This window comes from Oncorhynchus mykiss, chromosome 18 (genome assembly GCF_057628025.1).
Source record: "Oncorhynchus mykiss isolate SJ-2025 chromosome 18, ASM5762802v1, whole genome shotgun sequence".
NCBI classification, from domain to species: Eukaryota; Metazoa; Chordata; class Actinopteri; order Salmoniformes; family Salmonidae; genus Oncorhynchus; species Oncorhynchus mykiss.
Genome location: NC_143039.1, coordinates 26,845,227 through 26,860,941, shown reverse-complemented (window position 1 = coordinate 26,860,941; position 15,715 = coordinate 26,845,227). Strand labels below are relative to the sequence as shown.

The following is a 15,715-nucleotide window of genomic DNA, read 5'->3' as shown; positions in this document are numbered from 1 at the left end:
GGATCAGCTTAATATTGCGGAAAGATTGATACTTCCATCAATGTAATTGTCTGCATAATTTCCAATCCCCCATATATTTTGGGGGGTAAATATATATATATATATATATATATATATATATATATATATATATATACATACACATATGCATACATATACACATATATACATACACATACCTATATAGACATACATACTTTTTTTTAGAATATACCTTTATTATTCCCGGCAAACCCTACCACCCTTCCCCCAATTGGAGTAAACTAATAAACAGTTAGGCGTCTACCTTCAGTTTATACATCTTATAAACATTTTACAGACACAATCTATTTTACAATAGTTATATTTTGTTCGTTTTTAGTCCTTCCTCTATTTCTGATGTCCATCCAGTTTGATTTGTATTTGTAACTGTGCTATTTCACAACATTTCTGAACCTATATACATTTTACAGACCACGTATGTTTTACATGTTTTATATTGTTATTAGTCCCACCCTTCAGCTCCATTCAACCTCTCCCATCTATCTCTAACACCATCCATTTTGGATTTCTATTTGCCATATATTTTTCAACTGTGCTGTGATGCTTCACAAAAGTACTGAACCTTTCTATTCTCATAGCTTCTACAGATTGTAAATTAAAAATAAACACATTTTTGTTAAAATAATTATTATATTATTGATTGATTGACTATGGCTTTTCAAATCACCCAGTATTGCTATCTGCAGCGTTAGTTCTAGGCAAATGTTTCAATTCTTCAGCCATTCCTGGACCTGTGACCAAAAATGAGATACATATGGACAATACCAAAATAAATGATCTAATGACTCTGCCTCCTCACAGCAAAATCTGCAGAGCTGGGAAGATTGTATCCCCTAGATATATAACATTCTATTGGTTGCAAGAAGTCTGTATAGTAATTTAAATTGAAAAATGTTAAGTTTTGAATCCGGTGTTGTTTTGCGTATCAATTCATAAACCATGTGCCATGGAATGGGTACATCGAAAATCTCTTCCCAACTATTTTGCAATTTATATGGCACATCTGTCCGTTTTTTGGTCCTTAAATGAAATTGGTATATGTTTTTATTTATCACACTTTTCTTTAACCATTTATGTTCTTTAATACAGGGCCGACATACAACCTTTTTCCCCTTCTACTTGCTTCTTCCATTTTTGTGGTAATGCTACAATTAGTAGGTTGTAATTTTGGGTAGAGCAGACATTTCGATATGTCTGTGTGAGCTGCATGTGTGATATAACTCCACCAGTCCTATTTATGATATCATTCACTAAAATTATACCTTTTTTAAAATGTATTTTTAATTTCTTCGAAAATACGTTTTTTTTGTTGTATTATTTGTTCTGTCTTTTCAGGTGGATTAAACTGAAATTGCAACCAACTTTCTAAGGCTTGTTTAAAAAATAACGATATTTTGGAGATTATTTCCTTTTCAAACAACCAAAAGTGAGCAGGTGTAGTCTGAATAAAGGGAAAAAGGCCATTCTTGAACATAGGATGAGACATTCCTACCAATTTACTAGAGAACCAGTTTGGATTTAAATATAACTTTTGTATAACTGATGCCTTTAGTGAGAGGTCTAATGCTTTAATATTTAATAATTTCTGCCCTCCGGATTCATATTCGTTATATAAATAGGCCCTTTTAATTTTGTCTGGCTTGCATTCCAAATAAAATGTAATATTTTTTGTAAATATAATTTAAAAAGCAGGTCACTAGGTTTAGGCAAAACCATAAGCAAATAGGTAAACAGTGATACAACTAGAGTTAATCAGGGTGATTATTCCACAAATAGACAGGTATTTTCCTTTCCATGGTAGCAAGATCTTATCTATTTTTGCTAACTTTCTATAAAAATGTATTGGCGTGAGATAATTTTTTTCTTTTGGGATTTGAATACCGAGTAAGTCCACATCTCCATCAGACCATTTAATTGGTAAACTACATGGTAATGTAAAATTTGCATTTTTTTAGTGATCCAATACGTAATAATTTGGTTTTAATCCAGAGAGGATAGCAAAAGCATCTAGATCCTCTATGAGGCCATGAAAATATTCTAATTATGGTTTTAAAATAAAACATGAATCATCAGCGTAGAATGACACCTTAGTTTTTAAGCCATTCCTTAATCTCATTTTAACAGCTAACATTTCGATGGCAATAATAAATAGATATGCCGATAGTGGACAACCTTGTTTTACACCTCTAGATAGTTTAAAACTTTTTTAGATGTAGCCATGCTTTACTATTTTACTCCTAGGGTTACTATGCATAACTTTAACCCATTTTATAAGAGATTCCCCAAAATTGAAATTTTCTAGGCATTTATATACAGTGGGGCAAAAAAAGTATTTAGTCAGCCACCAATTGTGCAAGTTCTCCCACTTAAAAAGATGACAGACAAAATGAAAAAAAAAATGTAATGAATTTTTAATGAATTTATTTTCAAATTATGGTGGAAAATAAGTATTTGGTCACCTACAAACAAGCAAGATTTCTGGCTCTCACAGACCTGTAACTTCTTCTTTAAGATGCTCCTCTGTCCTCCACTCGTTACCTGTATTAACGGCAACTGTTTGAACTTGTTGTCAGTATAAAAGACACCTGTCCACAACCTCAAACAGTCACACTCCAAACTCCACTATGGCCAAGACCAAAGAGCTGTCAAAGGACACCAGAAAAACAATTGTAGACCTGCACCAGGCTGGGAAGACTGAATCTGCAATAGGTAAGCAGCTTGGTTTGAAGAAATCAACTGTGGGAGCAATTATTAGGAAGTGGAAGACATACAAGACTACTGATAATCTCCCTCGATCTGGGGCTCCACGCAAGATCTCACCCCATGGGGTCAAAATGATCCCAAGAACGGTGAGCAAAAATCCCAGAACCAAACAGGGGGACCTAGTGAATGACCTGCAGAGAGCTGGGACCAAAGTAACAAAGCCTACCATCAGCAAGGGCATTGAAGATGAAACGTGCCTGGGTCTTTCAGCATGACAATGATCCCAAACACACCGCCCGGGCAACGAAGGAGTGGCTTTGTAAGAAGCATTTCAAAGTCCTGGAGTGGCCTAGCCAGTCTCCAGATCTCAACCCCATAGAAAATCTTTGGAGGGAGTTGAAAGTCCGTGTTGCCCAGCAACAGCCCCAAAACATCACTGCTCTAGAGGAGATCTGCATGGAGGAATGGGCCAAAATATCAGCAACAGTGTGTGAAAACCTTGTGAAGACTTACAGAAAAAGTTTGACCTCTGTCATTGCCAACAAAGGGTATATAACAAAGTATTGAGATAAACTTTTGTTATTGACCAAATACTTATTTTCCACCATAATTTGCAAATAAATAAATTAAAAATCCTACAATGTGATTTTCTGGATTTTTTTTCTCATTTTGTCTGTCATATTTGAAGTGTACCTATGATGAAAATTATCATATTTTTAAGTGGGAGAACTTGCACGATTGGTGGCTGACTAAATACTTTTTTGCCCCACTGTATAAACTCCAGTCGTACTTTATCAAAAGCCTTTTCAAAATCAGCTATGAAAACCAGACCCGGTGTCCCCAATATTTCATAGTATTCTATTGTTTCCAGTACTTGTCTTATATTATCTCCAATGTATCGGCCATTTAAAAACCTGTTTGATTAGGATGAATAATATCTGACAATACTTTTTGAATTCTAGGCGCCAAGCATTTTGTTAGGATTTTTTGCATCACAACACTGAAGTGTAAGAGGTCTCCAATGTTTTAAATGGACTGGATCTTTATATATACCACTTGGGTCCGGTTTCAGTAATAATGATATCAGACCTTCTTGTTGCATGTCTGATAATCTACCATTTATATAGGAGTGGTTAAAACATGCTAATAATGGTCCTCTGAGTATATCAAAACAAGTTTTGTATACTTCCACTGGTATGCCATCCAGCCCTGGAGTTTTCCCAGCCTTAAAGGCTTTAATTGCATCATGAAATTCCTCCTTTGTAATTTGGCCTTCCCATGAGTCTTTCTGTACAGATGCTAATTTTACATTATTATTAGGAAAAAAATCCATACATTTAGTTTCAGTTAGTGGAGATGGAGACTAAAACGAAAACATATTCTTAAAGTACTTTACTTCCTCTTTCAAAATATCATTCGGTGAATCATGCGTGACTCCATCATTTGTAACAAGTTTCAATACATTTTCTTTGGTAGCATTTCTATATTGATGATTGAAAAGGAATTTGGTGCTTTTTCCCCATATTCCATCCAGTTCGCTTTATTATTATAATATATTACACTGGATCTTTCTTGAATAAGTTCCTCCATTTCTTTTTGTTTTTCCTCGAACTTATTCAGTGCCTATATGGTACAGTTTTTTTGCTATCTAGCTGTACTGTTAGTCCTTCAATTTCCTTTTTTAATATGGACTCTTGATCTAAATAGCTTTTGTTTTATAGATGAGTACTGAATTGCATGGCCTCTAAAGGCACATTTAAAAGTGTACCATACAATAAGGGCATCTGCTATGTTATGTCTGAAAAATTCAGTTATAAATTATTCTGTCCTAGTTCTAAACAATTTATCATCCAGTAGGCTTTGATTAAATTTCCAATATCCTCGCCCACGTGGAAATTCTGTAAGAGTAATATATATGCCAATTATGTGATGATCTGACCACATTCTGTCCCCTATCAACACTTTTTAAACTTTTGGTGCCAGAGAGAATTTGCATAAGAAAGTAGTCAAGACGACTAGCTTGATCAATCCTCCGCCATGTATCTCTCACTAGGTCAGGGTATTTAAGTCTCCATATATCCACTAATTCCAATATATCCATGACATTCATGATTTCCTTAAGTGTCTGAGGGTGATAGTTTGTAGTGTGATTTCCTTTCCGGTCCATAGAGGTATTTAAGACCGTATTAAAATCTCCCACCATAATAATAGAGTCTAGTGTCTAGTGTTGCTTGTAGAGTTAAATTCTTATATATTCTTATATATGTTTTCAAAGAAGCTTGGATCATCATTATTTGGACCGTATAGGTTAATAAGCCATATCTGTTTATTGTCCAATAACATATTTAAAATAATCCATCTATCTTGATGATCTGTTTAGATGATTGGTAGCCATTTGATTAACTGGTTAAGCAGGTAGAAGTTGGAGGTATAAGTTGTTCAGGAGCCTTTTGGTCCCAGACTTTGTTGTTGTGCGGTAGCAGAGAGAACAGTCTATGACTTGGGTGGCTGGAGTCTTTGACAATTTTTAGGGCCTTCCTCAGACACCGCCTGGTATAGAGGTCCTGGATGGCAGGGAGCTAGGCCCCCGTGATGTACTGGGCTGTACTCGCTACCCTCTCAATGGCACTCCCCTTAGCAAGAACTCACATGCAACCACACACACACACTCCCCATGCTAAAACAGGCTTTGGGCTCTACAATGCTTCTATCTATCTCTATGGTGCACACATCAGAATCAGAATCACCTTCATTTGCCAAGTCCATTTTCACATACCAGACTTTGACTTAGTAAAGTGCTGCTGCTAGCAATAGACAAAATATACAGACAGAATATAGACATTTACATAATCTACAGGTTATTGCGACTGCACCAGGCCACCAGCTGTAGGAAGGGTAGGCAACCGGCCTGCAGTCGGCACCCCGTCTGCTTTTGAAATTACAGAGGAGAGAGGGTCAGTTCCTGAGGGACTGTACTAGCTCAATGGTTTGATTTAATATTAATACAAAAAAGAGCTGGTCCATTAATTATCCTGTCAGACCTGACCTTCACACACACCAATACACACACCACACACATGCCCTCCTCCCCCACAAACACACGCCTGCACAAATGCACGCACACACACACTCCCCACAGGGGCCGTTTGTCTGTCAGGAAGGTGATGTCTCCAGATGAATTATGGGATGTGGCTGTCATCTCCGGGGTCAAATACAAAATGGCGTCCCTGGGGCGGGAGGTCGGCGTTCTCCCTGGCTGCTGTCACACCTCGCAGGACTGCCATTTTATAGGTTACACACAGGACCAGCCCTGTGCAAACATCCCCAATTAAACTCACTCACATTAATGTTAACACACTCTACTGTGTGTCTGTGAGTCTTTGGTTTCATGTGAGTCCTCGCTAATTAAAGTCTCCATGTCAGTATAATGGGGGTGAGGAGAGGTCCCCAACATGAAGCTAATTCACCACTTGTGAAGCGGGGAACCCTATCATTAACATGAACCTGTAGCGAGGAGTAGGAGGCAGTTGTATTTGGTATTAATACTGACTAGTCCCAGTTATTGATGATATATTTGCATATTATTTTAATATTATTCAACATATTAAATCACATATAAGAGAAGCACGTTATGGCCCATCTCTAACTTGTAATCCATATAGCTTCCATTGACTCAGCCGAACCCACATCTGTTTTCATGTTAGGTGTGTGTGTGTGTGTCCATAAATGTCTGATTACTGGTAATTCAACCGAGGGTCCAAGAGGGCAAGCCATGGGTCATGGCCAGATAGACTGGACAGTATAAATCTCTGGGTGTCAGTGGGGCTCTACTGTATATTTATTTGACATTAACAAGCAATACAGACACACAGACTCTGGGCTATGTTCTTTAGAAGGACCCTCTATGAACTCAGTGTCACAGGGGTACGATTTAGCCCCTGATGAGATGGTAAGGCCCGTTTTTCACTGTCCTATAGAAGAATCCTAAGCCGACATCTCTTGTATTCCAGCCCGCTGCATCTCATCCATTACTTCTGGTTTTACTTGTCTGCTCTTGGAATGACAGCGAGCCAGGGTCTGTGTGTACTGACACAAAGGGCCAATCAGAGATTATAGACATGGAGTTTAGTATAGTCCACCATGTACTCTCTATCCAGGGAAATATTGCCCAGCCCTGTGGTGTGTCCGAGGTCCATGCACTTTAGGGACCACAATGGAAATAAATCTCTGACTTTGGGTTTTCCTTTTTACGTTTTTAAAATGTACGCATTCTTGTGTTTTTTTAACTGGTAAATAAAATCAATCAATCAAAGGTCACTGGGTTGCTATATTGGACTCCTGAGTGGAGCAGTGGTCTAAGACACTACATCTCAGTACTAGAGGTGTCACTATAGTACCTGGCTCACATCCAGCTGTGATTGGTAGTTCCATAGGGCAGTGCACAATTGGTCCAGAGTCGTCCGTGTTTGGCTGGAGTAGGCCCTCATTGTAAAAAATACATTTGTTCTTAACTGACATGCCTAGTTAAATAAAAAATGTTTAAAACAAATATTAATCATGAGGCTGCTTATGACTGCTGCTTCCTGCTCTACCCTGGCTCCTTCTCCTGTCCTTACTCCATGAAGGGCATTGCGTGTTATTTACACTTCTCACCTCTAAAGACCTGACTCTACTTGATCCCCTTACCCTCTTTGCCTCATCCTGGCTCCTTCTACCCCCCCTTCCCCTCCCCCCTCTTCCTCCTCAATCCACCAAGGACATGAAGTGTAATTTACTCCCCTCAACCCCTCCACTCAAGCCACGGGCTGTTTCCGGCTGGCCTTGGATGAAGGTGTGTGTTTGTGTGTGTGTAGATTGAATTAGACAGTAGATCAGTGTTGACAGGACCAAGGCTGTCATTAAGAGGGAACAGGCTGTTTTATGAGGTCAAAGTTCTGCAGTTTTACTGTGTGTGTGTGTGTGTGTGTGTGTGAGTAAGAAAAAGAACTAGAGAGAGAAAGTATATCATATACCGTATATGAGTGCACCAATGTTGGAAATAACACAAAAACATTTTTTTTTTTACAAAAATTGAATATTTTAATTGGTGGTTTGATGATCCGTTTTTGCAATCATAAGAAAATTGCCCGAATGACACTGATAGAGGGAACTAGTTGAGACACGCAGGAAGTTAATGTTTGTGATGGAAAATATTCAATTTCATTCAACGGAAATATTTAAGACACTAGTGTAAGCGATAAGATTGTAAAGAAAGTTTATAGCAGTTTGTCCTGGTATAATTTGAGTTTGAGGGACTCCAAAAGCGTTACCATCGCTGAGTAGTGCTGTAGTTGACATAATGGTGTGTGTGTGTGTGTTATTTTGGACATATTCACATGGGAGTGATACAGAGTCAGATATCAAGGTGACCTAGAGTTAAGGGAAATGTCTACCTCAAGCCTTTGTCTGTGTGTGTCTCTCCCTCCATGTTAGGAATAAATTAAAAGGGTTCACATTCATCCCTCTAACACTATGGCAAGAGATTGGTCATATAGCATGTCAATCACACAGCAAAGCTAAAGCCATTCTCTCTCTCTCTCTCTCACACACACACACACACACACACACACACACACACACACACACATACACATACACATACACACACACACACACACACACACACACACACACACACACACACACACACACACACACACACACACACACAAACAATACACACACACACACACACAATACACACACACACACACACACAATATTTACAAATGCATACACACTATTTACATGTGTATGCGCACATAGACAAACACACACGGAAACACAGGGAAAAGTAGTCCAAAAAAAGTTGTGTGAGCCTGAAATATCAGGTAGGTCTAATAGTCATCATGCCTGTCCTGAGAGGCACTAACTACCAATCAGAAGTAGGGTTGGGCTCAGTTCCATTTACACGGCATCAGATCATCTCTAACATTCATCACATCCATGGCCACGTCTCAAACCACACCCTATTCCTTATAGGGCCACATAGGGATCTGATGAAAAGTAGTGCACTATATAGGGAATATGGTGCCAGAAGTAGCACACTACATAAGGAATAATAAGGTGTTGGAATGGAAGTAGTGCCCCACAAAGGGAATAGGATGTAATTTGGATGGATATCTACCCAGTTGTCTACACACATATATGCATAACGTCCCCATCATTTTTAAATAATGGCTATGGTCCATGGTACGTCCATCTATCGGTTACATTTCCTTTAAAAAACATACAAATAAAAGAATCACTTGTTTCTGTAGGCAGTAACATTGGTCTCAGTGTCATTACAATGCTGCTTAAAAAAACAAACACATAAAAACGATATAATAATAAACATAGTAGTTCTAAAATGAGAATTGCGTCATTAAGACGCATGTTCATGTCTGAAATGGCGGCTGATGTCCAAGAAAAAAGCTTTTTAGACATGGTCCAAACTCTTGCTTTACGTAGTCTGTTTTTCTGTAGATGTTACATTTTCATTTTCGCGGTTCAGCTCAGCCAATGGAAAACTTTCTGTCCAACGGTACAAAGCTCTGCTCTCTGAAGGGATTTCTGGGAGATTCCCCACTATCGTTTTTTTCACCGCGCACTTTACGTGGAGCACCAGAGAGACAAAGAGGGAGAGAAAAGGCAAGGGAGAGCGAGAGAGGGGGAACGATGAAAGTCGGTTGTCAGTGACATGTCAACCCATTCCTCTACTTCAGTCTCCATAACTACCCTATACACTTTCACCCCTGACCTCTAACCTCCGATGAGTGTGTGTGCGTTACCAACGATTAATTATCTGGTTCATATAGTCTTCCGTCGGTAACCTCCCTCCCACCTCCTCTGTTCTCCCCCCTTCTTCTGGGTCCTCCACTTCTCCCTCTCCTGGTCCAGGGGTTAGTTTGGATCTAGAAGGCCACAGGCCCACTCCCAGGCCCTGACCCTCGACCCCTAGCCCCTGACCGTTGTGGTTCTGGTTGTGGGTCCTGAGTCGTTGCAGCCGTCGTTCCTGCTGCCTGGTGTACTGGTATCTCTGCTGGAACAGGTCTCTGGCGTAATCATACAACTCCATGTCCAGCTCATTCAGCTCCTCGATGCGCTGCACCTGCAGTACAGAGAGGGAGGGAGGGTGTCAGCTGACAAGTCTGTTCAACTTGGTTAAACAATTTAACAATCAAATACAGCCAATATATGGTGGAAAACTCTGAAAACAGCACAGTATCCTGGTGTGATAACATGTTCCAAATGGCAACACACACACACACACACACACACACACACACACACACACACACACACACACACACACCGTAGTGTTGTCCAAATCCACTCCGGCCGCTCTGGTGCTGTTGTATTGCATAAAGGGTCGTATGAACCTCAGTCTGAAGGTACGTTCAAACAGGAACTGGGTTTTCCTCTGGTACTCTGTCAGGCCGAAGAAGGCCATGTCCCTCAGGTTCTTCTTAGCGGAGTCTAATAACAGCTGAGAACGCCTCTGCTCTGGGACTGTAGACATGTTGTAGCAGCCTACCAGGCTCAGGTCCGCTAGCATACGAACCTATAGGAAAAGGTAAGGGGAGGTTAGTACATTTCAACATTGTGTGGACCATAAAATGAGTCTATTCTATCCAAATGTGTCTGTGTGTGTGTGTCCATTCATTAGTCTCTCACCTGTCTGTTATTGGCCAGGTTATAAGGACAGTCCATGAACTGCTGCAAGGTACATCCTGACCAATCAGAACCCTCGTAGCAGGCTGGTAGTTCCTCCGGAGTAGGGGTACGTCCGTCACACATGTGTAATGAGGTCTTCCACGTCGCGCCCCTCTGGACATGTCTCCATTCGCTGAGGTACCGAGACACTGGGTCCCTTAAGAGGGTGATGTAGTAGAACTTCCTAAAAGAGGAGAGAGAAGAGGGATGAGGGAGATAGAGAGAGGTTAGACATACTGGATGTACTGACAGAACTTACTGTGTAGTTCCACAAATAGCCAAAGGGTGGCAGTGTTTGCAATGGTTTGTTACTATGGTTTCGATCCCTGGGAAATAAAACTAATTGGAACCTGGGGGGAAGAGAGAGAGAGAGAGAGAGAGGGGGAAGCGAGAGAGAGAGAGAGAGAGAGAGAGAGAGAGAGATTGGCTAGGGTCAGTGTTCAGGCTACGGTGCAGGAAACTGCTGGCACAGGCACATCATAGTACAAACACCCTCACTCATACACACACACAATCTCTCATGCGCACACGCACACGCACACGCACACACACACACACACACACACACACACACACACACACACACACACACACACACACACACACACAATCCCCAGATGCAGTATGAGTCATCTCTCAACAGCAGGGTTGATACTCTGGAGGAAGACAAACCCCACTGAGCCACCTGACAGAGCTGTGTGTGCATGTGTGTGTGTGTGTGTGTGTGTGTGTGTTTGTGTGTGTGTGCCCATGAGAGAGAGGATGTTTTTCCTGTGATATGTTATTGTGTTTACTCTGTCGAGGTGTAGAGACACTCCTCATCCTGTCCTACTGGTTGTACCACATCATCAATGTCTACAGATAACTCAGAGCTCCCGACAGGAATCTATGAAATGGGCTACACACACACACACACACACACACACACACACACACACACACACACACACACACACACACACACACACACACACACACACACACACACACACACACACACACACACACACACACAGGGGCAGGGAGAGGGCATCACAACAAGGGGAATGGAGTCTGGTCTTTGAAGATTCTCACAGACACACACGCACACCAACTCCCTCATTAGAAGACGCCTCAGTATTTCTCACAGACACACATGCACACCAACTCCCACATTAGAAGACGCCTCAGTATTTCTCACAGACACACATGCACACCAACTCCCTCATTAGAAGATGCCTCAGTATTTCTCACAGACATACATGCACACCAACTCCCTCATTAGAAGACACCTCAGTATTTCTCACAGACACACATGCACACCAACTCCCTCATTAGAAGACGCCTCAGTATTTCTCACAGACACACATGCACACCAACTCCCTCATTAGAAGACGCCTCAGTATTTCTCACAGACACACATGCACACCAACTCCCTCATTAGAAGACGCCTCAGTATTTCTCACAGACACACATGCACACCAACTCCCTCATTAGAAGACGCCTCAGTATTTCTCACAGACACACATGCACACCAACTCCCTCATTAGAAGATGCCTCAGTTTTTCTCACAGAAAAGTCTCCTTTACAGTACAGTACTTGATTACCAGACATGTTCCTCTCACTCACTCACTCACTCACTCACTCACTCACTCACTCACTCACTCACTCACTCACTCACTCACTCACTCACTCCACTCACTCACTCACTCACTCTCTCACTCACTCACTCACTCATCACTCTCACACACACACACACACACACACACACACACACACACACACATAGTATATTGATCGAGAAAGCGAGCGAGAACGTGAGCTAGAGAAAGTAACAGAGAAGGAGAAAGAGAGAGAGAGAAATATGAGGAGAGAAAGAGTGGGCGAAGAAGAAGAATGTTCAATTAGTTTTGTAATCCAGTGAGAGCAGCGGAGGCCAGGAGCCAGAGTGATTTATCAAAGTTATGGCTTCTGTTCTAATGAGAAGAGCCATCAGAAGGCTCAGCCATATCACCAGCTACAAAAAAAATAGAAATGCATACATGCAACGTTGTTGTCTTTGTTGCATAATAATATAAAGGAACAAATATCCGGCAAGGAATTCAATCTGCTTTCAACCCTGGCTTGAAGCCGCCTACAGTGGGAGCAGCTACTGGAGTGTGTGTGTGTGTGTATATTCTACCAGTGCAGGTCTCCATGTTATCTTAAGGAAACACACAGTGCTTGTCTCCTGAGGAAATCCCAGCTTCCTGCTCCAGAACACTCTCTCCTCCCCCTGTCTCCCTTTTCTTTCTCTCTCCCTTTATTCTCCATCCCTCTTTATCCTTCTCCTCACCCTCTATCCCCCTCTTATCTCTCTTTCTCTATCCTCCTTCCGTTCCCTTTCTCTCTATCCTCCCTCCTTATTCCTTCTCTCCCTCCATCCTCTCATCTCACTCTCTATCCTCCCTCCTTTTCGTCTCCCTGTTTCTCTCTCAATCCCCTCTCCCTCTCGTCATCTTACTCAAATCACTGCAACATTCTGCATTTCTCCCAAATGTCCTCACCTACCGTCAAAAGATATTTCCCCTCTAAGCAAGGAAAGGGAAACATCCACACACTGTCTGTCTGGCTGGAGTTGTATTAAGCTGCTTATTTCTTTGGCGGCAGAGATAAGTCAATCCAAACTCATATTTACACATGAAGAGAGAGAGAGAGAGAGGGGGAGAGCAAGAGTGAACTGCCAACATTTATTCCTGTAACCATAACCAAATATGTGTGTATGTGAAAAGTATCAACGTTCTTTCTAGGGAAAGCCCTTGGCCTGTCTCCTCTCCTCAGGCCTCTCAGACTGTGGGATCCGGAGCCAACGGAATGTACTAGCTGTACATTCTGATGATATCAGCCCTTGTCATCAGGGTGTGTGTAAACTGATTCCCTTGACCTCAGTATCTGGGGCAGGCAAGCAGCAAGAAACAGCTTGTTTTAGGTATTTCCCCCAGCACACACACACACACACACACACACACACACACACAGGATAGGGATGAAGAGGGAGTTAAAGACAGGAGGGGAGAGGTGAGTGACTGACTGGCTTTAAGGTAGGTTGGGGTAATCAAGGACTGCTTAATGAGGTTAACAGAGTGACAGATGGCGTTAGTGACACACAGACACACACCCCTCCCCTCAGGCCAGGATTAGTGTGTGTCATATCGTGGCTGGAGATGGGAGTGTGAAATTGGAGTGATAAGGTATTTAACATTTAAACACTCTAGACCTCCCCTTCTTTCCTCTCCTCTCCTCTCCTCTCCTCCCCTTCCTTCCTTCCTTCCATAGTATTACCACTAGTCTGTCCGTGTCATGGAAAAGGTAGGTCATGGTGAGTATGTTTAAACAATGTTCTATAAGATACTACATACTTACTTAACAAGGGGATGATCCCCTAAACCAATCCGATAAGACAGTCTGTCTGCCCCCTCGCCAGCACCCACCTAACCTTATTACCGAAATAACCTCAAGAGGCAATAGTCAAGTCTAGTCCAAACAAAGAAGAGACAGAGAGAGAGGCAGAAAGAGAGAAGAGCCCTACAGGCATAAATACCATTTAGACACTTTGCATATCTGCTTGTTACAGACAGACAGACAGACAGACAGACGAGTCAACAGCCATCCGGCCTAGTGCTTTCTGGGCCCGGCGAGAAGCCTGGGGCTGGATTAGAGAACTTATCAGGGGACTGAGTGTTTTCCCTGGGGAGAGGGAGGGGAAGGATGAGTGATGTGAGCGTGTGTGTGTCGGGGGTCTCTGCCAAACATGGGCCACCTGTTTAAAGTAGGCCAAGGGGCTAATGAGCCACGCCTGGGGGAGTGTGAGGGAGGGGGGAAACCACAGATTCCTAAGAAAAAGGGAAAGACAGGAGAGGAAAGGGGGGAATAATGAAATATTGTGCAACAGGGGCAACAACAGTCTTTCTTGTACAGAGCGATGTGTGTGTTCCCCCACATAAAGGGCAGGGTGAAAGAGGCCTTTTGTCTGAGAGTGTAACTCGAGCTCCAGGCGTCACACAGACGCGCATACGAACACGTTAACACGCAAAGGTGACCAACATAATGAGTGAATTGGGAAGTCCGATTTGTTTTTAACCCAACATTTTTCCAACACGTATGAACGCACGCAAGCTACACACACACACCCACACACTGATGGCAGCTGCAAACGCAGAGATTAAGGCCAGTGTGACGGACATGCTTATGGCTCCAGCTCAGAAAGAGAGAGGGAGGAAATAGAGAGAGAGAAAACTAAAAGATAAAATGAAGTGAAAATGTGCTCATTAAAGCCACACTCTGTAAGCAGGCCAGCATCAAACCGAAGGATAAACTTCATTGAAATAACTGGTCAACTTAGACTGTGGCTTTTACATTGTAAAGGAAGACAGTTGCATGTCCAGGCTTTCTGTCGGTGTTTAAACCCCTACTTTACTTTATGGATCTGAACACTGCTAGGGGCAATTTCAGTTCCCCTGAGCTAATGTCCTTCTCCCCCCCACCCCCCTGTCTATCTCTTTCTATTCCTCCTCTCCCTATCATGCTATCAAAAAAAGAAGAGGAATGAGAAAAGGGGAGGTAAGAGGAGAGAGAAAGAGATGGGCTGAGTGTCTTTGTGTGATCAGTTCATTGATATGACATGTTGATTCTCTCTGCTCAGACGAGAGGCTGCATCTCTCCATCCTCCCCCCTCTTTAATCCCTGTGACATCTCACCCCCCTAATCAACCCTTCACCTCTCCTCTCATCCCTCCCCTGATCCAGACAGATGCTCCCCTGTGATGCCCTCCTATGTGTGTGTGTGTGTGTGTGTGTGTCCATCCTAGGCAGACGTTCCCCCTGTGATCCCAATCCCAGATCAGATGCACTGGAATTCCGAGCCGGCCCAGCTGTCGTCTTGGCAATGCTCGTGATTGTCTGATTACCATGGCCAATCGACACACACACACACACACACACACACACACACACACACACACACACACCATTTATTTTTGTGAAATCTCAGAACATTTTGGAGCGTAGAAATATTTGACATTTAAAAATCCTATTTTACCTAACCCCTAACCCTAATCTTATCCCCCAAAACCATAACCCTTAAGCTTAAAATAGCATTTGAACAAATCCAGGACCTGAAAAAAGTCCTGACTTTTCAAAACAGTTCTTGTTTCCTTATCTTATCAGGATATTCAGGTGAATTAATAGGACATTGGGATCATGATAGGAAACACAAACAA

At 42.1% G+C, this 15,715-nt stretch overlaps 1 protein-coding gene across 1 annotated transcript in view; it reads right to left on the bottom strand.

Moving 5' to 3' along the window:
* Positions 1-7,797: 7,797 nt before the first annotated feature.
* Positions 7,798-15,715, bottom strand: part of LOC110495749 (heparan-sulfate 6-O-sulfotransferase 1-A) — a 28,223-nt gene continuing 20,305 nt past the window's right edge. Inside the window, exons 2-4 of the mRNA XM_021571152.3 lie at positions 10,441-10,663; positions 10,079-10,327; positions 7,798-9,874 (exon numbers count right to left, since the gene is read on the bottom strand). Coding sequence (XP_021426827.1) covers positions 9,551-9,874; positions 10,079-10,327; positions 10,441-10,663 — 796 coding nt within the window. The 3' untranslated portion in view covers positions 7,798-9,550. The remainder of the gene's footprint in view (positions 9,875-10,078; positions 10,328-10,440; positions 10,664-15,715) is intronic.